We start from the raw sequence: 23947 nt of genomic DNA on the forward strand, positions 1-23947 counted from the left end.
ATCGGTTACAGCTCGGGTTCCGTTTTCCAATTTTCGGTTGTCAACCAGTTCAGATATAGCTTCGGGTCAGGTAATGTCGGTTCGATAAACCTTAAAAATGAACACATTTTCGGGTCGGTTTACTTTCGGTTTCGGATTGGATTTTCGGGTCGGTTCACTTTTGAACAGCTCTAAGCAACGTACTCCAAATTACTCACATTTGCATACTTTGGGATGTTTGTGTTTTCTTTTATTTCCCTCCTCTCTTATTCATAAACTTCAAGCATGATCTACTCCATGTGCCTATTTAGGTCCCACTCCTAATCATCGGGGTTCTAAGTGTTATGATATGTCTAGTGGCAAAATTATTATTTGTCGTCATGTTCACTTTGTAGAAACAGAATTTCCTTTTTCTACACTCTAACTATGATTTTTTAAGTGAGTCTATTCCTCCTCAAGTGGTCCACTTACTCTCTCAGCAGACTACGCCTCCCATTAACCAGCCCATTACACCAACTCCTTCAAATCTTCCCTCATCTCATTCCACTGGATCTCAGTCTACCATAGGCCCAATTCAAATTCTAACCTAACTTCTCCACCTCACATGGAGAACACCTCTATTCCTCACTCCCTATCTTCTCATGCGACTGGATCCATTTCCGGGTCTTCATCCCTTACACCAAGCCCACTCGCAAACCCCCTCTATAGTTTCCTTCACTATTCTACCTCCTTCACGGCCCAATAACCCTCAATTCCCAAGGATGAAAACTAGGGCCTCCCATAGCATCTTTAAGCCAAATCCAAAATACTCCTCCAATCTTCACGCTTCCACTACTATAAATATTTCTCCTATTCCCAAAACTCCTATTAATGCTCTAAATGACCGCAATTGGAAAACTGCAATGTTAGAGGAATTTAATGCTTTAATTGCTAATAAGACTTGAGAATTGTTTCCTCGGCCTTCTAATATAAATGTTATTCATTCCATGTGGATATTTTGCCATTAAGTTAATTCTAATGGTTCATTTGAGCATTATAAAGCTTGTCTTGTAGGTAATGGCAACACTCAGAAACAAGGTATTGATTGTGCAGAAACTTTTAGCCTGGTTGTTAAACCGGTCACCATTTGTTCTGTTCTCAGCATTGCTATCTCAAAATCATGGCCCATTCATCAAATGAATGTCAAGAATGCCTTTTTACATGGTTATCTCAATGAAATTGTCTATATGCATCAACCTATGGGTTTTCGTAATAAAAAACATCCTAATTATGTGTGTCTTCTCAAGAAGTCATTCTATGGGTTAAAACAAGTTCCGCGTACATGGTATCAACATTTTTCTAATTTCGTAGGTACTATTGGTTTCTCGCATAGTAAGATAGATCACTCCTTATTTGTCTACAAAAATGGGGCGGACATTGCTTATATTCCGTTATATGTGGATGACATCTCACTACTTCCTTTGACCATCTTTGACAGTCCATCACTTCTCTTTTAGGATTTGAATTCGCAATGAAGGATTTGGGTTCTCTCAGTTACTTTTTATAGGCATTGTTGTTACTCCTCATGCTCATGGTCTTCTTTTCTCTCAGACACAGTATGCTGCACAAATCATTGGACGTGTCGGCATGTCTATTATAGCTCTTGTCCTACACCTGTTGACACTAAGTCTAAACTTAGTGCCCACGCTAACACTCCATTTGTTGATCCGAGTTTGTACCATAGTCTTGTTGGTGCTTTCCAGTATCTCACCTTTACTCATCCTGACATCTCTTACGCTATACAACAGATTTGTCTTCATATGCTTGCTCCCAATAATAAACATATGAGCGCACTTAAGCGCATTATTCGTTATCTTTAGGGTACTCTCACTAATGGTCTCGACCTCTATAAATCTCCTATATATTATTCGTGAGAAAGTGGCTCGCGACGAAGTCCGTGTGCTTCACGTCCCTTCCCGGTATCAAATCGCTGACATCTTTACCAAAGGGCTTCCGCGCGTTTTATTCAATGACTTTCAGGACAGTCTAAGCATTCGTCTACCTCCAGCTTCGACTGCGGGGGTGTGTTAGAGAATATATGTCAATATATTCTCAATATATTGTAAATATTTAGTTTCCCATTATACATTATTTTTATTTTGTAACCATAAATACTATGCTCAATACAAAGAAATTCCCAAGGACAACTTTCGACTTTTAGCATCGGTCACAGCTAAGAATGTATAACAGGAGCAATGATTTCAGTTTCATAGTACTTAACATTTCTAAAAACAAAAAATATTCACCTATTTCAAGATCATTGAGTTACCATCCTTTCATGCCATGTGGATATCAGCAAAAATGCATTTTCTACTCCTAGTTAAAAATTTATCTTGTTTTGACTGATGATCATGAGCATAACACAAGCACTTGATATACTCATAATCATAGTGTGCTGGTCTTCTAACCGAAATCTTCCACCCGGCCATGCCACTAATAATTTGGGCTTTGTTCAAGCATCGACAAAGATGGTTTAAATTATATATTGAGCAATTGCATTTGTTAGTAAATAATATAAGTAATTGAAAACAGGAGGTAATTGATTTAGCGAAGCAACTGCAGTACTTCGATGAATACAAGACAAAAGTAGAGCAAATTATTGGACATGAGAGAATGGAGAGGATCATTAAGCATGCAGCATTTGTAGTTAGTTGTGGCACAAACGATATCGTTTTCAGGTATGGAACTCGGAATACTTCGTTTCAGTTGCCTGACCACGATGACGAAATTTCAGCTTATCTTCACTTTCTGTTAAGGCAAAGCAAATTATTCTTACAGGTATTTTTATCCATTTTTATAAAAATTACTTGGATGATCAGATGATATTATAGGATGTTTTTTGAAATTATTAATTAAAGATATATTGTGTGCATGCGTAGGATCTAATAGATCGTGGTGCAAAAAAGATATCGGTGGTAAGTCTACCGCCAGTGGGTTGCCTACCAGTAATAATAACACTAAAATCATCTATATTCAAACCTCGCATTTGTGCTGAAGTTGTGTCCACACTTGCTAAAACATTCAATCAAATGCTCCAACAACAAATTAAAATCATGCAAGCTTCCCAACTAACTAACACAACACTCCTTTATTGGGATATTTATACACCTTTAGAAGACCAATTCAACCATCCTACCAAATATGGTAATCAAGCCTTAATTCCTTTATTTTATTCAACATTAATTAATTCATTTTTATATATTCTGTGATAATAAATTGATTGTGATTTAGGTTTTGAAGTTGTTGATAGAGGATGTTGTGGAACCGGCTTTATAGAAGGAGCATTGTCATGTAACCTGTGGTCAAATATATGTAATGATCGCTCCAAATATCTATTTTGGGATGCAATGCATCCAACTGAAAGATCGTACTATTTTTTATTCCAGACTCTTCGTCCTCTAATTGACTATATAAACAACATTTGATCATAACTTGATTGAGGTTCCCGTTCCAGCAAGAGATTGATCAAAAAGTAAAGTGCCCTAATTAATTAATTAGCTTGTATCACAAAATACATTCCATAATAAACTAATTTGTAATTGTTGCCTTGTTACAAAATAATATCATATATGTCATCGCGAAGATCATAGGAGAATAACTTTAATTTGTATGTTTAATTATAATTATTTATTATTGACTTTTAATTAAGGCATCAGCAATTAATGGATGGAGTGTTCTAATCATATCATGGAAGCGAAGAAAATGTTGTCATATTTTGCAATGAAAACTTTCATTCCATGTTGCTTTTGACGAGTGCTTTTACCACTTTTTCTCAAGAGTATGAGCTGTGCGTGTGAAAAATATAATTTGGAAAATCTCATGGAGTATTATTTTGCTTTTGCCATCTGGAATCTGGATGAAAATAAATTTGCAAAGCATATATATTATGCACCTAGTTGTTTCTTAAAAAAATTACCTATAATAATTCAATTTTTTATTAAATTTTTCATAATAATTTAATTTTTATTAAACATGAATAATTCCAATTAACATACTGATCCAATCAAGAGCAACCCACAAGGCAAGACAAGTCAGGAAGCCAAAGGAAGCCAAGCCAAGACAAAGGATAGGGCTGAACAAGCTACTGATTTAATGCCTACTGTTTTGGACGTGACAAACAAGGAAGACCAGACCCAATCCAACCCAAACATGAACATACAAGCATGGACAAGTCAGGAGGAAATGATGAAAAACCTCACAACAACACTTGGGCAAAACAGAAACCCACATTCTGATCAAGCAGAACAAGCAGCACGACAAACCGCCTGCCAGCCTACTTTGCACAGCGTGGAAAACAACACCTACTACATGGATGGACATGGAAGCTTGGAAGATGGAATCTCTATACATGGACCAAGAATCCAGGGTCCAAGAAACATGTTGATAATACTCAAAAAATCCACAAACTCAGCTACAAGGTCCCCTACTCGACAGTTTTACAATGAAGCTGACACTTAGTTTAAAATAGGCTGTTTTGTTTCTGTTTTAATCAAGCCATGTATTACACGCGCCTTAATGATTGGACGTGATGTTAGTTATGTTTGTTAGGGTCCTGAATATAGCCGTTGAAGGTCTATAAATAGGGATATCCTCAGTTGTAATGGACATTCCAGATTAATCAATTGATTTTCCTTCAAGTAATTGTTGTCTCAATTACTCGCCTGTGAGGGTCCTTTGTGAGTAAAAACAAAGAGAGTTTTCAGGATAATTCCACGAAGATTGAGAGAGTATCTTTCAATTGCAGTGTGAGGAAGAGGCCAAGCAACCTAGTGCGGGTTATTTGTCTCTATCCAAGGCATAAGGACCACTCTTTAGAGTTGTCCTGGCCAACCTTCGTGTTTGTTATTCAAACAGAAGGATTCTTGTGTCTTTGTGTCTTTGTGTAAATCAACCTTGGCATTGATTCTTGATCGAGTTTTGCAAGTTCTTGGAACATTCAACCCATCCACGCATCACATACCTAAAATAGAAATGAGACATTTAAGGTGACTTAACCTAATAAGTAAATGAAACACTTAGGATGAATAGGAGGGAGTACAAATTAAAAATATTGTAGAAAAATCAATAAAAAAAATTGTTAAATTATTCTAAATAATTTTTTTTTTTTAAGTTAAATGGGAGCCACAAAATACATCCTCTAAAAGGGTACGTACGGGTATAAAGGCTTTAATAGACTTTTTGGTATCTTTGAATTTGAATACCTTTTTTTATACATTGAAACATTATAACTTCGAGACCTTTTATAAATGGCATTACTTGTACTCCATGTAGTTAAGTAGACTAATAGTATTCTACTATCACACATACAAAATTGAACAATATATATATATATATATATATATATATATATATATATATATATATATATATATATATATATATATATATATATATATATATATATATATATATATATATATATATATATATATATATATATATATATATATATATATATATATATAAAGGAAATATAGAAATTTATAATACTAATCACAAAGGCGAAGTACAATCTATCCTCTTCTCCCCATGTTTGTTCCCCCTTTTGACATGTATTGTGCCCATCTTTTCCATAGCTTGTGCAAATGCGTGAAAGAACTTGTGTTTGTCCTTGGACAAGCTTTGAACAATAGGCTTGGTTCGGGTGTCTGAGTACAAGAGTTGGTCGGTCACCAAGATTCCCATATTTTTCTCCAAATTTGCATAGTACGCATGATCAAAAGTGTAAGGAGTGGTAACATCAAAAGGCACCACAACATCTTCATTACCACCATGATGTGGGCAATACATTTTCAAAGCCCTCAACAACTTGGGATCAATATTAGGTTGTGGTTGTTGAGTACCTTTGTAATTGTATATTCGATTTTTAATATACTTGCAATGCGAATACCCAATTGTATGTGCGCCTGAGAGAACTACAAAATCCTCCTTGGATAGTCCTTTCGACGCAAATAGCTTCAATATGTCATCAATGGTGGCATTATTATGAGGAATGTTGGAGGATACCAGGGACGCTTTCGATGTCTTTCCATCCCATCTCCCCTTCTTCACTTCATAGTAAGGACCTCCTGCCTACAAACTCAAATAGTATACACTATTTTCATTTTTTTTGACTTGGAAATATGCTTATTATAAGACGTCGCATTTGGATCATAAAACAAAATGACAAATGGACTTCTATTTTTATGATATTTTTCTAAATAAATCAGCTTACTTGCTACTTTTGTTCTCTTGTTGTTATCGTTTGGAATTTTTAGGTTTTAGAGCCAAACTTTGATTATAGAAACAACCACAAAAAAGCTAGGAAATTAAGTATTCCCTGTATCCCATTTAATTTCTAGTAGGCCAAAAAATTATAGCATTTTAACTTTAGTTTATAATAGACTATTAAAATATTTCATTAATCTCGTGCGCTTTTTTATATCTATGTCAAGTTGTAGTAATGTTTGTTATCAAGAATTAATCAAAAATAATATCTTTGTTATCACTAATAAAGGCAGGATTGCATACATCCGACCATTCAAGCTCTACTTAAATGAAAGCACTTAATGCAATCTATCTAGCTATGAAGACTACTAATGAAGAAATGAGACTGATACATGTCAGACTCTCATTTAATACTTTTCTGCTCAATTATGTTGACGTGGCAGCTTATTATTTTGAAAATTATTTCCTAAAATACTAGAATTTATTTAAGGTGCAGAATAAGATTTAGATAGCTTTATTATTTTCCAATATGATTCCTATATTATTTCCAAACTAAAATGTGACTAAATGTTAATCAGTATCATTTTTCAATATGATTTCCAAAATAAAAGAAAATAATATTTTAATATAATAAAATTATTTTCCAAATTTATTTAATAGCTATGGAATAATATTGTTCCTAAATTTATAGACCAGTGTAAATTTTTGAATAATACTGTGAAATCTATAGAATAATGTGACTAAAATGTTAATCAATATCATTGATTTGGTAAGTATGTTAAAAATGATACAGTAAACTAATGAAGAGACAATTAGGACACATGTTGACTTTATAATAAAAATTTTCTCGCTCTTTTCATTTTCTTATTATGAAAGTATTTTTTAGCATATCATGTAATATCTTTCTGATTAGATTTATTTAATTGATTAATTACAAAAGATTTTAAAACTTTACCTTATTTACTACTAACTTTTTGGCATATATACAATCATCTAGATTATGTAATATCTTTTAATTACAATGGATTATTATCAAATAACATATTAATTATTTATGTAAATTATTAATTTTCATTAAAATAAATTTGTAATAAATTAAGAAAAGAAAATAATTTTTAAAGTTTTTTATAGATAATCCTGTATATTACTTACATGGCTATATTAGAAAACTGCACAAATTAAATAGATTACACATTAATTATTTAAGTAAATAATAATTAATAATTAGGATAAGATATTGGGGAAATAAAATTCAAATGATAATTTTATCACCTATGTTTGACAAGTTTATAATACATAAATACTTAAATTAAGTTATATGTTAATTATTATAGTAAAAAATATATTTATTAGGCTTCAAATATATTTTAAGGTTTTAAAAAGTCATTGAACATTTTAATTATTTTTATATTATTTTTTATGTGTAGAAATGTTCTGTTATTTTATGTAATTACTTATAAACTATACTCCCTCCTATTCATCATAAGTGTCTCATTTTCTTATTTGGTCTAGTCACTCTAAATGTCTCATTTCTATTTTGGGTATGTTACATTGGGTGAATAGGAGGGAGTATTATTAAGTGCATAATTTTATGATTATGTTTTATATAATAATATATAAATAATATGAATCTCAATTTAATAGTAATATTTTTACAGTTTTTAAAACAAATCAATTTGTAGTTTCAATATACTTAAGAAATTATGAGTCATATAATAACTTAATTACACATATAAGATTACTAATTTTATATTCAAATAAATTTATAAACCGTGCTTGGCACGAGAATCTATCTAGTTACTTGGCACGAGAATCTATCTAGTTAAGATAATGAAATGCTTATCCCATTTAATGTGCACCTTATTTTGTTTAAGGTTATCTAACTTATTTTGCACTCTTTTTTCATTAGGTAATGGTACTACAATTTCTTTTAATTACAAGCACATATTGATTTTTTCTTTCAATCTCATTCGCTCATTTGTTTACTCCACTTGTAATTTGCTTTATTTTCAACAACAAATTAATATTTATGTCCAGTAGCGAAGTGAGATAAACATCGGCCAAAAGACAAGACTACAATAGTTCGAGGCCAAAACTAATAAAAGTTCCTTATATAGGCAGGGAAATTCAAAAATTGAAGGGAGGGCATGACCGACCTCTACAAAAGAGATGCAATCTGTGCAAATCTAAATGAGACAACAAGAGTATTAATTTTATTTATAATAACAAAAAAATATTCAACTCCCATGATGGTTTATTAATCATATCTCGGCTTTACCCATTTCTAAATCAGGTCCTGATCTGATGGTTTGTAACCTTTCTTCAGGGAAGTTTTTCAATTCCCATGATCTCTACTCCTTCCTCCACCAATCTAAAACACCACCGCCCACCCCCTTTAACTGGAACCTGATCTGGAAAAAACAATGTCCCCCTAAAATCTCTATCTTCCTTTGGCAATTAGCATATGATGCTCTCCCTATAAGATGCACTCTCTAGCACCGCTCCATCCTCCATACTTCCGATTGCCCCTCCTACATTTCTCCTGCAGAAACTTTTATCCACTGCCTTAGAGACTGCTTAGTAGCTAAAGAGTTTTGGATACTTTGATTTTCCACCTTACCTAAAAAAATTTTCACCCTTGCGCTTTCTGCTTGGTTAGAGTTAAACCTCAGGTGTTCTTCTTACTTCAACTCTATTCCTTGGCGAACTTGGTACAGCTTTGCCATTTGGACCTTGTGGACTAGACAGAATAACATGGTCTTTTCCAAATCCAATCCCCCAACTTTCCTTTCTTTCAACCACACAAAAGCCTTTGTTCTAAACTTCTTCTTTTCTCAACCTCTCCGAGGCACCCTGCCTCTAACCCTTTGCACCTCCTGACACTGCCCCTACCCAGGGTTTGCTTATTCAAGTAGATGCTTCCTTCCTGCCAACCTCTAACCTTTGCACCATTGGGGTTGTTTTTTTCTCTCCTATAGGATCTTGGCACTCTTCTTTTGTTCTTTCTGCTAGGGCTCTTGATGCTAACATGGAGGAAATTCTTGCTTTTATTACTGGTTTTATGGTGGCTAATCTTCTCTCTTAGACTGAGTTTTCTATCATTTCAGACTCTAAAGTAGCAGTGAACAGTTTGACAGGTTTTTCTCCTACTAAGGACAAATATTCCTTACTTGGCACATTTTGTAGGGATCTCAGAAGCTGGAATCTGAAAAAGGAAGTATGTCATGTTTCCAGACAGAAAGTTCACATTGCAGATTGTCTTTCCCACCAAGCGCGAACGGAGATTCCCAATAGTTTAGGCTCTTTAGGCTCACCGCCTCCCCGATCTTAAGAGACTATGCTACTATTTTTGATTTCAATCAGATGTATCTGTGTCATGATGTATCTTTAGACTATTTGCTCCTGTAGTCTCTTCTCCTCCACTTACTACGGAGGATAATGAGAACTGTTATTTCCTTTTTAATATACCCTAACTATTTAGCTTTATAATATGTTGCTTTATTATTCAAAGGGAGGGAGAATTAATTTTATTATAAACCATCCAAAACTGACTACAATCAGCTTTGAAGTTCTACCTTCGAAAAGCAATTTAGTGTTCAGTACCAGTACCCTATAAAACTTTAAAAGCGCCATAACTTGACCTAGCAGTCTGTGCAGCTTTTGACTCCAAAATTTTTTCTAAAAAAAACGTAAAAACATAAACTAGAAGTGCTACTCTTATTACCTAGTGTTCATTCAGGTGATCGATTTGATTTTAAATTATGTGTTTCGGATCGATTTGAAATCGGATTTTGTGTTCATATTGTTTTTTACATACTTGTAAATCTTTTATAAAGTCAGGTCAAATCGAGTTCGATAATAAGGTCGCGTAAAATCAAATCATCGAACCTGTTTTAAACACGTCATAGTACAAAATATATGGTTCATTAATGTCAATAAATTTTGTCCATTTGCAAAGGCATCAGAAGATACCTAGAAAAATTGCAAATCACGGGTTACCTTTTGGGTTTTTCTTTTAGAAATGGTTGGCATGATCTTTGTCGTTTAAGCTCAGTTTATTGCTAATTACAACTCATAATTTTGGAAACAAGAATTTAAATTACATTAGACTTGTTTGTTATGCAAAAGTAGGCATGCCTACGCTTTATTGTCAATTTGTCATCACTCATCAGTTATCACTACTACTACCAGTAGGCAGTAGGCACTAGGCAGTAGTCCTCAATAAAAGTAGAGTAATTCATATCACAACTTACAAGTTACAAGTGGGAGTCCATACAAATAATCAAGTACTAAATTTGTTTCATAATATGCGCATCATTTCAATTTAGTACATATATTAAGAAAATAATTCGTTAATAGAAAATGTCACTATTATCTTTAAATAAAGACAAAAGCATAAAGATAAATAAGGTATAAAACAGGAATAAAATAGTACAAAATAGGATAATTTGCAAGCTATTATATATACATATATATATATATATATATATATATATATATATATATATATATAGTAATGTAACAAGTGTTGCGAAATATATAAAAAAAAAATGTTGCATATATCATGAAACGTAAAGAAAACGTAAAGAGTAACTCCTAATAATTAACAAGTTGATTTAATTTTTTGTATCATGGCTTTTTCATACATATAGCAATATTTTAGTTTCTAATTTAGCAAGGAAATCCATTATGAATTGAGATTCTCTTATAGAATAGTTAATTTCCAAAAAATTATAAAAACAAAGAGGGTATGTTAGTAAACTGATATATAGATAATAATTTGTCTGTAAGTTGATATGCTTTTTTGTAAAAAATAAAATTAAAAAAAATGGTGAAAGAAAAAATTGAAGTTCTCTTGCAAGTGAGTAAAATTACGCAGTAATGGTGGAACTTACCAAATGGACATAATCCCTCGTTGAAATTGTTAGAATATCCGCACAAGACACAACACCCTGACATTTTGTCTCAACCAAGGCTTTGGCTTTGTTAATTCCTTCAAATGCTTCATTGGATAAATCTTTGTTTAGTATTGCATCTCTTTCTGCCAATTCTTTGCTGCCAGGCTTTGTTGATAACAGTATTGATGCATCACATCCCTTTACACAAAGAGAAATTCAATGGTTCAACTCTTCAAAATTTACATCTAACAAAATACATATAGATACAAAATTTAGATCTAAGTAGAACAAAATGAAGCATGTCATCAGAAATTTTTGTTTTCTCAGTTTCCTTTCTTTTTTAATGCAATACTAGCTAGACAATAGGCATAAGACATGGTCCCCCAATACTCAACAAAGAAAAATAAAGAAGGATGATTTGTAAATAAAATCTCTGCCTCATTCTATTGATTTGAAAAAATACAAGCTAATATATATATATATATATATATATATATATATATATATATATATATATATATATATATATATATATATATATATATATATATATATATAGTTTTAGTTTGATGGAGGCCAGAAAAATGAACCTGAACAAAGCAATCATGGAAGAAGAGCCTAATGGTAGCAGGAGCAATTGCAGGGGAATCTTTGAAGAGCTGAGACGTTACAGAACCAACAAGCTGCTCAACTTGAGGGCATGTCTTGGCGTAGTAATCTGTCGATAACTGCCGATGGTGGCCAGTGCTATTTTTGACGGAGGAACCACGTACAATAGTGTCAATAATACATAATAAAATAACAATGGTAGTATTAGAACAAGAAATTGAAGAAAAAATAGAGAACATAGTTTTGATTCGGAACATGACTTATAAGAAACTTAGCTTCAAGACAAAGTGAAAACGTCCAGTGAACATTTTCAGGTCACAGATAATATATACTATAGTAGTGAGGACTCAGGACTGACTCATCAGGACCACCCAACCACCAAAAAAATTCGTACTGTATGGCCTAGGATCATCCTAGTTTTTTAGGAGCATCTGCATCATATAATCAGAAGTTTCTGCTTCTTTTCAAAACAAACTCCGAAGTTTTTTTCTCTACCTTTGCAAAAAATATCCGTCCCTTTGAGTTTGCAACTGAAAATGACATATTGCGAAAAAAACGTCTCTTTCAGTAGCAAAATCAAAGGAAAAGGTTATTAAATTTCGCCACCTCTTTTCATTTTATCGCCACTCCAAATAAAATCACAAATTTACCCCTAAACTTTAAAAAATTACAACTTTGCCATCCCCTTAAAATTTCTTATAATAATAATAATAATAATAATATTTTAAAAAATACATTAAATATAATAATTTAAACAAAAATAATATAAATAAAATTAATAATAATTTTTAAAAAACGAAAAAAAAAAAATTACACAGTCGCAGGAAAACCGCGGTTGGCTCGCGGTTTTTCCTTAGGTTTTTTTTTTTAATTATCATTAATTTTATTTATATTATTATTATTGTTGTTGTTATTATTATTATTATTATTATTATTATTATTATTATTATTATTATTAGTGTGATTGTTATTATTATTATTATTATTATTATTATTAGTGTGATTGTTATTATTATTATTATTATTATTATTATTATTATTATTATTATTTCATTTTTGTTTTAATATTATATTTAATTTATTTTTTCTAATAATAATAATAATTATTATTATTATTAGTATAAATAAGAAATTTTAAGGGGTGGCAAAGTTGTAATTTTTTAAAGTCCAAAGGCAAATTCGTAATTTTATTTAGGGGTGGCGATAAAATAAAAAGAATAGCGATGTTTAAGAATTGGGTAAACATTTTACATTACATTACGTTACCTCAATGCCATTAAGTGATCTCCCAATTAAGAGCTCTGGGTGAAATATACATTATGGGCCCTAATGGTATATGTTTGTCAAATTGTCATTTTATTTTACTTGGTATTACCAACTTCTCCGGTTATCCAAACTCAATAAAATCAAAAAATTTCTAGCAACTCAAACCTGGCCTGTAACTGGTATTGCCAAGTATTCCACGTGACAAACTATTCCTGACAGCAGCAAACTCGTAAAATACCCTAATCCTTAAAGTTCACCACCTCTTTTCATTTTTTCGCCACCCCCTCCCCTTAAAATTACGTATTTGCCCCTGTAGTTTAAAAAATTACAAAAATACCACTCCTTACAAATTTCTTATTTATAATAATAATAATAATAATAATAATAATAATAATAACAACAATAATAAAATTAAATAATAATAATAAATAAAATTAATAATAATAATAACAGTAGTAGTAATAATAATAATAATAATAATAATAAAAACAACAATAATAAAATTAAATAATAATAATTATTATTCAAAAAAAAAAAAAAAAAGTTGAGTCGCCCAAAATTAGGCGACTGAACCATGGTCGAGTCGCCCAGATCTGGGCGACTAGACCATGGTGGAGTCGCCCAAAATTGGGCGACTGAACCATGGTCCAGTCGCCCAATTTTGGGCGACTCAATTTTTTTTTTTTTTTTCTTTTTGGAAAATAATAATAATAATAATAATTTATAGATTAATGTGGTTTATTAGCTCAGTTGGTTAGAGCGTTGTACTATTAACGTGAAGGTCACAAGTTTGAGACCTGAACAAGCCATTATTTAATAATTATTAATTTTTTATTATAAATATGATAAAAAATTAATAATTATTAAATAATGGCTTGTGCAGGTCTCGAACCTGTGACCTTCACGTTAATAGTACAACGCTCTAACCAACTGAGCTAATAGACCACATTAATCTATAAATTATTATTATTAGTATTAATATTATTATTATTATTATTATTATTATTATTATTATTTTCCAAAAAAGAAAAAAAAAAAATTGAGTCGCCCAAAATTGGGCGACTGAACCATGGTCGAGTTGCCCAGATCTGGGCGACTCGACCATGGTTCAGTCGCCCAATTTTGGGCGACTCAATTTTTTTTTTTTTTTTTTGAATAATAATTATTATTTAATTTTATTATTGTTGTTTTTATTATTATTATTATTATTATTATTATTATTATTATTATTATTATCATAAATAAAAAATTTGAAATGAGTGGCAAAATTGTAATTTTTAAAAAATTAGGGGCAAATTCGTAATTTCATTTGGAGGGGTGGCGAAAAAATGAAAAAGATGGCGAAGTTTAGCAACACCCTAAAATACGGTACTCTCTGAAACTAAAGTAAGCCTAATCTCAAATTCTAAAAGATTCCATATATTTAAAAAGACATTCAAAACCATATTTCATATTATAATTTATAATGTGCAAAAGAAAGGATTCACTTCTTAAATGTCGAATTAATTCGCTGCATTGAAGCCATTACTAATAATTTGGACCAAAAATAGGAAAAATCAAAAAAGAATTAGCAACTTTCCTAAACCTTCTAAAAACTCAAATAGAAGAGCGAACAGAAGGGATGAAAGATTCCCATCAATTAGTAATTAATAAAATCTTGAAAAGTCACAACTTAGGAATTGTAATTTGCCGTCTCACATCTTACGTTTTGAGTTACTGCAAGTATTCGACCAACATACTGATTTTGCCATTTTTCAAATGTGAACAGTTCATAGCCGATGTTTCTCACTTTGGCCCTTTCAGCTACTAGGCTCTGGGCGATTGCATTTCAGGCCTACCCCATGGTCAGCTTTGATGGTAGGGTTTGGGGGGTCGAATGTACGCAACTTTACCCTTATTTTTTATAACACTGACAAAGAGATTATTTTCGATTAACTCTTGATAGCAACAATATTAGACTATAATTGTCACCTTATTAATTCAAATCAAATCTAATACATCTAGCATGAGTATCCAGGTTATTTTGTTAAGAAAAATTGTACAAATAAGCTAGAGTTTCATCAAACTCACTATAATTCTCTTATATTGAATTTCATTAATAGGGTTTACAATTTAGTATCACAAGTATCAACATTATACCGATGATGCCTGAAACAAACAAAGTAATTCTCCACTCCAACAACATTGTCCAAAACCTGATTACAAGCGAATAATTTGTAATCTAAAACCAAAATAATAAAAAAAAAAAAAACTCGTGACTTCACAAAGTTAATGATAACAATTTACAAGTTACAACCCATTCTATTCAAAAACATGCTTTCAAAAATCATAGATCTTCCTACACAGTAAAAATCTAGTTGAGAGGTAACTCCATAGCTCTAGGGTTATGAAGCTAGCCGTTATCTAAAAGGCATTTCACTTCAAAAAACAGAAATGCGTCAATCAAGATCTCAGTGACCCATAAACTACACTATTGTCTATGATAAGCCTAGAGCCCAATCCATTGACCTATAAACCAAATCACAATCATCCGTAATTTTTCCTTTTCTAAACTTTATAATTCACAACAATTAAATAGCATTTTAAAAAGAGGTCGCTAATTACTCATCTTGATATCCAGATATCGAGTATCAATTGTCAATAACTCAACATACTCAATCCTTAATAGAGGTCCACTCCACTAGAAGACAAGAATTACTAATAAACTTATCCTATTACATATTTTCCCAATGTTAACTCATTTGACAACCGTTAACCCTATAGAGCCAAAATCAATCCATAGAATGACTTATTACTAATCAATTTAAATCATCTTCCTACATGATAAAATCTCAAATCTACACCAAAATAATTATTTTAATTAGAAAAACAAACCAACTACTTTTGTAAGAGACCGTCTCTCAAAGAAACGACCTCAAAACAAAAAGTTCACATTCTTAGTTTTTCTTTAATTTGTATCAACTGGTTATTTAGCCATATATCAAATGCGTCTCTCGGAAAGACCGTCTCTGACAACAATTGTTAAAACTAATTAGTAAATCAATAATTTTTTCAAATATCCATATAAAATACCAAAATTTCCACCAAAAGAATAAATTAAAAAAGGGACTCGTAGGAGAGAACCTGGACATTACAAACGGAAAAAAAATGTTCTCATACCCAGATTTCTTGGAATAAAGAAAAAAGATGGTGATGATTTGGTCATGAAAAGTTAGACTTGATGGTATGATTTTTTAATTTGTAATGCATTGAATATGACAAACGGTGGAATCAGCTTATGATGATGGTTTGGACGATGGTGAACGGGAATTCGAAGGGGGAATATGGTTTATCATTGTGAAAGGATTTGGACCCTCAAAAAACATAGCACAACAATAGAGTTTAAACAAAAGCAAAAAACATAAAAGCAAGAACACAACAAATTTTAATGGTGTACCTTAGGTACCTCCCTTCTAAATTGTGTTATATATTTTTTTAATGATTCAAGAATATAATAAAGACATCACTCACAGAGATAAACTCACTCTTTACAGCTCTAAAAACTCCAAAAAAAATTTAATAGCACCTTAGGTACCTCCCCTTAATGTATTAATATACCCATTATCAACCTAATCTGCACACAACAGCAGTCAGCAGCAAGTTTTCGGAAAACCTATAACCTGCCATACACCACAACACCCACCAAACTTGAAGATGACTACCTCACTGCTGCCACCATAAACTTTTCGGCTTCCCACTACCACCGCTCTGGATCAATACTGCCCAAACCTATCGTTTTTTGTGGAATTCATGAAAAAAAGGTTTTTTATTATACTTTTAAATTGCTACTTAAGTATTTTAATTATCAACCTTGTTTAAATGACTATCATGTAAATTTAATTACTCATCAGTTAACATTTGTGTAATTTTTACTTTGATTAAAAATCTTAATCTCTATAAGTCTAAACTTGGTTTGTTATCATGTGTTCTTTATATTATATGATATGATTATATAATAATAAATTACTAATGATTGATCGATTTTAATTGATAAACAATAAATATTTTCATTCATGGAAAAGTAGTTCAAAAGAAAAGCATTTTCATAAGAACTATCTTTTTCACATCAACAAGTAGAAGAAACTAATGTCACAAATAATCCCGAAAGAGTTGATGGTTCATCAAATCCAAAGAAGTCTTGGCAAAGTAAAGTCAAGAAATCAAAATGAAATACGAAGAGCTTATCTTATGATAGTTGAATTATGTATTTGTAATTGGATTATGTGTGAATCTAGTAATAGATTGTGATTGTTGAGTATGATAAACGCAATCTTGTCCCAAGTGTTTTGAATAGTGAGGATATGCCTATGGGTCTTAATCATACACATGTTGCTTTGATCCATAAAGTAAAAAACTGATAATTTGAAAGACCTTATACCAATTAGTCTTTATGTGTCTTACACATTGATTTCTAAGTGTCTTTCGAAATAACTCTAGGGTATCATGCCTAACAATCAAAGTACATTTGTTCCAAGTAGACTCATCACATCACAGACAATGTTATCCTTGTATCTGAAAGTCTTAATTGCATAAGTCATAGTACTAATAAGAAAAGGGGTATAATGGCTATAATTGGATATGAGCAAAGCATACAACATGATTGAATGGGACTTTTTGGAGAGTGTCACGGTCACTATTTTGGTTCTCTTCAAATTGGATTTCAAAAGTGATGAAATGTGTGACCATTAATTCTTACTCTTTTCTTGTAAATGGTCAACCAACTTGATGAGCTTTATCCTGAAAAAGGTTTTCGTCAACAAGACCTTTTGTATCCGTATCTCTTATTTGTGCTGAAGATCTAGGTCCTTTGATCAAGAAAGCACATAATTTGAAGTTGTTGCAAGGAAACTTTGTTATTCGGAATGCTCCCATTATTACTCACCTATCTTTGTTGATCATAACATTATCTTCACAAGAGTTACTGAACGAGAAGCAGAGGCTAAGATGAATATTTTGCATACTAATGGGCACCTCTCACGATAAAAGATCAACAGGGACAAATGTGAAGTTAATATAGCAAAGCCTTGGAGGATTAGGCAAAGAGACGCAACAAAAATGTCCTAAGCTTGAAGGAGGTATCGTCTCATGAAAAATATTATACCAACACTTTTTAGTAGATCCAAAAAACTTTGTTTCACTAGTTTTAAAAATAGGCTATGGAAAAAGTTTCAAGGATAGAAAGAGAAGCTCCTATCAAAGGCGGGAAAGAAGAGATCTTATTATGAGTTGCACAAGTTATTCCAAATTTTTACATAAGCTGCTATAAACTCCCTATTAACTTTTGCAATGATGTTGAGTGAATCATAATTAATTTTTGGTGGGGCAATTCCAGTTTCGATAAGGTGATGAATTGGAAAACTTGAAGTACGTTGTGCCGACCAAAAGAGGAAAGAGGTATGGGTTTTAACGATCTAGAGAAATTCATCACAGCCTTGCTAGCAAAGCAATTTTGGAGTTTTTATTGTTTTCCAAATTTGATCCTTGCTAAAGTCGCGAAAGCAAGCTACTTTCCTCATTCGTCAATTTGGGAAGCAAAATTCAGCTTTCAACCCAAGTTATGTATAAAGAAGCAATTAGAGTTCGAAATCACTGGTTGAGAATGGAGTTTTCTGGATTGGAGAATAGGAGATGGAAAAACAACTCCCTTATGGAGAAAGGCTTGGTTAGGTGGGGAAGGGACACCTTAAAAAAAAAATTTTTTAAAAGGATGTAAAATTAGAGGTTTTTATTAATATTAGAACGAGGGAATGGTGAAAAAAGTTGATTGATGATGTATTCTTCCCAATTGACACGTATAAATACTTAAAAGTTTCAATATGCATTGCAAAGATGAATGATGAGGGATGTTGTATTATGATCAAGTATGGAGTTTTTCGTGTAAGGGATGCTTATTTGCAAAGGCATAGCCTCGGCCCTTGAGCTCTTCTGGGATATACTCAATGCTTATTTACAATATGAAATTGATTGTGGAAACTCAATGTTCCAAAAGATTAAATGTTTTCTTTATCGTGCTAGTCGGGATATATTCCCTCCGTTCCCTTTTAAAGTTCCCGCAAAGAATGTTTACGGAAATTAGGAAAAATAAAATCTTTTAAATAGTAAATATATTATTTTATTGAATAATAAATTTGATGGAGGGAAAATAGGAACCATAAACACTAAAAAAATATTAAAATGAAGTTAGTGGAAAAAACATGAGAACCACAACTAATAAAAAATATTTTTATAAAGTTTGCAGAAAACATGTGGGGACCATAAGGATTAAGAAATATAAAAATGTTAAAATGAAGTTATTAAAATATTAAAATAAGGATAAATAAGGTTATTTTTATTCAAAATTTATAATATAAATAAAAAAATTCTTTATGAGAATAAAAAATAGAACACCCAAAATAGCAAATGAGAACTTCTTTAAGAAACGGAGGGAGTAACTCCAAATTGTCCCAACCTTATTCCTGACCTTTGAAATTGTCCTCTAACAGCCCGCAACTTAAGCTTAATATTGTATTGAGCTGCTACTTAGATAATAAAATCAACAACTCAACTGACTATATTATCATCTAAATCATGGTATAAAAACAAGGTTGCATCATCGTATTACAACTGTATTAAAAAAGTTTTTTAGTTTATTTTGGCGAAATTATCCATATTGACCGTAATATCCGTTTCGCGACCTTAACCGAAACTAAATTGTTGCACTATGATCTAAACAAACATTTAAATATTTAACTATTAGAATTTAAAATATATTTAAAACGCTACATTACTTATGATATATTAAATAAATTTCAAGAGTTTGAGATAATTTTTAGTATATAAATTTTGTGCAGAAAATCCGGTAATGTTACTTTGTAAATCGAATAATCCAAAAAATATTTAGTTAAGAGTAACATGTAAAATTTAAAACAAAACATCTAAACATCCTCAATCATTGGCATCATCCCGGGCATTCAACGCCATCATCAACTCATATAGTGGATTCTTCCAATCAAACCATCAAAATAAATACTTGAATTTTACCTAACTTACATTCATTTATAATTCTAAAAGAAGTCAATTTGTTGATCACGAGCCGTTGACCTTTAAGTTTAATTGTTGCTAACTTCATCAAACACATAATCAACCCTCACAACAGAAAAGATTCAAAAAACAAAATTACAAAGTCAGCTTACGCTGAATACACCTTTCATATAGCTTAATATTTAGTAGAAACATTGATAAGATGTTTACTTCATTTGATTTCATAGTCTCAAATACAATCCTAAATAACTAATTAATGTCTTATTAATATCTTAACTCCTCTCGCAATTAGTTGTAGAGGTCTCAGCTATAGCGCTCAAGCGTGCCTAAGCGTGCCAGACCAATCGCTAGGTCATGTCCGCATATTGCCTGGGGAACTTCACCAAAAAAGTTTGGATGATTGAAATAATAAAGTTAACACGTCCTATGCAATACTGATTTCGGACTTTTTTTATTCTTTTGCAAAATTCTTTGCTTTCTTGTAATTTTCTACATTTATTAATGAATTTTAGTCATGGCTTAAGGATAGCATTCACTTCCTTGAGTTTTTTATTCATGACTTCAATTCAAGATAGATTGTTCTTTGACAATAATGTTTTATGCTTGATTGCATTCTTTTCATATTCAATCTTCACTATTTAAATATGTTATGCGTTCTTGTTATCAAGCATCAATATTTCCTCATTCTTGATTCCATATTCTTTTATTCTCTGCCATTTTTAATATTCAATCAATAATATCAAAATAAATTCTTAAGAACAAAATACTCATTTTCTTTAATCATTTATTTACTCAATTTGAACTTCAAATCACTTCACAACATATAATCAACATATCCTTCATAATTCATAAGTAATTTACAGCTAAAAGAATTACATAGCCACACTCACACAAACATGATCAATTTTATTTTCTAAATCAATTAGACCGTTAGACGATATGAATAAGTTTACATGATGCTAATATATGGTCGTACAATCATATTTCATATTCAAAATCTTAAACTGGGACTACAACATTATAGATATTCTAACTTCAAAATCAAATTCTCACAATACTAAACTCATAATCAACTAGTAATAGAACTTCAAATCACCTTTCTTTATCAAATTCAAAATCAAACTTATATCACCAAATTCAAGCCAAACGCCTATTACACCAAAAATGAGCTTATAATATACGATTCATACTCATTAATTCCAACTATAATCCATAGACGATCATAATATTAGATTTCATTGCTAAATCACAAACTAACTCCAATTTTCCCAATAAGATCAAAGTGAACCCAATTCCATAATTTAATACATAAGCTACATTCTTAACTCATTCAATTAAAAAAGTCCACAACCGATATATCGATACAATCTCTTCTTCAAACTCGTGTTCTCATCCTTGAGTCATATAACTCATCAAAATACCAATCTCCTATTTAAACTCATGCTCAAATTCTCTATTCAAATAAATGCAATCAAAGTTCAAATTATGTTCTAAACTAATCAAATTTTCCAATTGAAATAAATTTATCCAATACCAAATCATATTTAAACTTGTCTTTATATTCTCAACTTCATAATCAATCCATTAAGTTCCAATCAAACCTATCCCAATTCAAGATACCATTGGTAGAAGTTTTCTTTACTTCAATCCATAACAAACAGAGCATATAGGAATATCACCAAAATTCCATTCACATGTAATTCCAATTCATGTAAGTATATACAACCTATATTAGCAAAAATAATTCCTCTTGAATTTCATTAATTTCTTAGTCTGATTCAAAAACAAACCAAAATTTAAAATTTAATCAACATCATTATTATGGACCCCAAAATTAATAACTATTTACCTAATTCGATGAAATTCAAGAAAAATTCAACGATGGAAACATCTGAATTAACTTATCTAAGATTTATTTCAACATTTGAAATTATTTTGAATGGGACTGTACCCTGAAATTGAAAAAGAGAGAGAGCGAGAGAGAGAGAGAGATGGATGAAGAGCAACTCTGTCTGCCGTTGTTTACGGGTCAAATGGCAAATGGCAAATGGCAAATGGCAAATGGCAAATGGCAAATGGCAAATGGCAAGCAAGGGGAGAATGACATCATCCATGTAGTAATACTAGTAAACCCTAACCTAGACTATTATTAGGCAAATTGAAAGAATAACCAATGGTCATCAAAATCAGATCAGTATGGGTATTGAAATTGTTGCAATGATATAAAGAGTCAAAAGAACAGTGAGACAAGGGAATTAGAAAGAAACAGTACCAGCAATAGATGAAGAACCACAAGTTATGTTGATTGTTGAATAACAAATGAAGAAACCAATTTCTTCATCACCATCAAAAGTCAATGATGGAGACTTGAATTTCTTCCTTTAGAAAGCCATGGACCGGTTTCATCTTTTTGGGACAGTTTAGGAGGCGAATGAAAGAGGACGGCAAGGATATCTGTGTTGGTGGTGGTGGTGACAGCGGCTGGAAGAGAAGGCGGCGACAGCAAGGGGTAACTGATAAAGACGGCAAGGATATCATCGATATGTGTTAAATAAGATGATCGCGATATACTATTTATATATTAAAACGATGATCGCGATATACTTTCTCTGTTCTATAATATTCGCTACATTTTTTATTTTTGGCAATTTCATATTACTTGTTACATTTTCGTTTCTAGTAATAAAACAATTATTTAAAGTTCTGTCTACTCCTATTTTTATCCTACTCTATACTCTATAATAAAATACTATCCTATACTCTATAAAGTAACCTAACAACTTATTTTTCCTTTTTCTTTTTCAATTAACAATAATAAAATACTATACTCTATAAAGTAAACAATCAGCTACAGTGTAGGTCAATCACTTTTCTTAATTTCCGTGCCTATGTAAATATAGCAATAATATCAAAACGGAGGAAGTACTATTTATATATTAAAATGATGGCAATTCACAATATTAAGAAAATTTAAAAGAATATATTTTATTGTGATATACTATTTATATATTAAGGAATAAGTTAATTTTAATTTTAATAAGAATTATTTTATATAGTAAATCAATATAAGAATGACATATATATTTTTACATTCTTTTTATTAGATCGTATATAATATGATAATTTACAATGAATTTATATACTTATGAATCGTGCTTGTTACAACATGAGGATAATATCATTCACCTCATACGAAACTGCATTTAGGTTTAAAGAGTTTTAAAAATGCACAACTATAGAGCCCCTAACTGTAGCCTCACCGATTTTAGAAAATGGTTCTCATTTGTTGTCGAGTCATCGCATGAAAATAAACGTGAGAAAGTAGGAATATTGATATAGGTAATAATCCACCAAATACATAACAATTTTAATCAAACTAAAATTATATAGAAAAAGTCACAATCATTATAAAATAGATTTAACATTAAAGTTTTCTTTCGATCACATCGCTGTTTAATACAGTCTCCTTCAAAAAATCTTTAGATCTTGTGTAGCTTTGAAATTGAGATAAGTTTAATAACATTAATTGTATAATATAACTGACACTTGTGATGATGTCATGTACCTTTTACCATCAAATTGAAAACAAGACTCTAAACTATCACCATGATAGACTTTAAAATCGAATATATGGGTAGATAATAGATTCAATCCAATAAATGGATAAAGTAACTCTATAATTAGAGGTGTTCATTCGGGTGATCGAGTCGGTTTCAGATGGGTGTCATTCGGTTCAGTTGTATTTCGGATCGGTTATTTTTCGGATGCGTGTTACGGCGGGTCACACTCGGGTCAGGTCGGTTAGTCACGGTTCGGTTGAAGATCAATTATTTGAGCTATCGGGTTAGCATCGGTTCGGTGTCAGTTGAAGTTCGCGTCGAGTAGTCCAT

At 31.4% G+C, this 23947-nt stretch overlaps 2 protein-coding genes across 2 annotated transcripts in view; one reads left to right on the forward strand and one right to left on the reverse strand.

Annotated features, from left to right (window-relative positions):
* LOC130815796 (GDSL esterase/lipase At5g45960-like) overlaps nucleotides 1-3454 on the forward strand; it is a 15775-nt gene extending 12321 nt beyond the window's left edge. Inside the window, exons 4-6 of the mRNA XM_057682275.1 lie at nucleotides 2551-2796; nucleotides 2898-3162; nucleotides 3250-3454. Of these exons, the coding sequence (XP_057538258.1) occupies nucleotides 2551-2796; nucleotides 2898-3162; nucleotides 3250-3443 (705 nt within the window). The 3' untranslated portion in view covers nucleotides 3444-3454. The remainder of the gene's footprint in view (nucleotides 1-2550; nucleotides 2797-2897; nucleotides 3163-3249) is intronic.
* A 2055-nt stretch (nucleotides 3455-5509) lies between these two features.
* On the reverse strand, nucleotides 5510-12159 carry LOC130815250 (peroxidase 19). The gene is made up of 3 exons (XM_057681650.1): nucleotides 11714-12159; nucleotides 11121-11321; nucleotides 5510-6090 (listed from the first exon to the last, which is right to left on the reverse strand). Exons 1-3 carry the CDS (start codon nucleotides 11987-11989, stop codon nucleotides 5512-5514), a joined length of 1056 nt encoding a protein of 351 aa, XP_057537633.1. The 5' UTR covers nucleotides 11990-12159; the 3' UTR covers nucleotides 5510-5511.
* Between the last annotated feature and the right edge of the window lie 11788 nt (nucleotides 12160-23947).

This window comes from Amaranthus tricolor, chromosome 6 (assembly GCF_026212465.1).
Source record: "Amaranthus tricolor cultivar Red isolate AtriRed21 chromosome 6, ASM2621246v1, whole genome shotgun sequence".
Taxonomy (NCBI): Eukaryota; Viridiplantae; Streptophyta; class Magnoliopsida; order Caryophyllales; family Amaranthaceae; genus Amaranthus; species Amaranthus tricolor.

Bases quoted from the DNA above. Each gene is read 5' to 3' on its own strand.
- LOC130815250 (XM_057681650.1), bottom strand. From the start codon at position 11,989: ATGTTCCGAATCAAAACTATGTTCTCTATTTTTTCTTCAATTTCTTGT. The intron at 11,322-11,713 runs GTTCATTTTTCT...CTTTGTGTAAAG, and splicing joins TCCATGATTGCTTTGTTCAG to GGATGTGATGCATCAATACT. The intron at 6,091-11,120 runs GTAAGTTCCACC...TTGAGTTTGTAG, and splicing joins CGAGGGATTATGTCCATTTG to GCAGGAGGTCCTTACTATGA.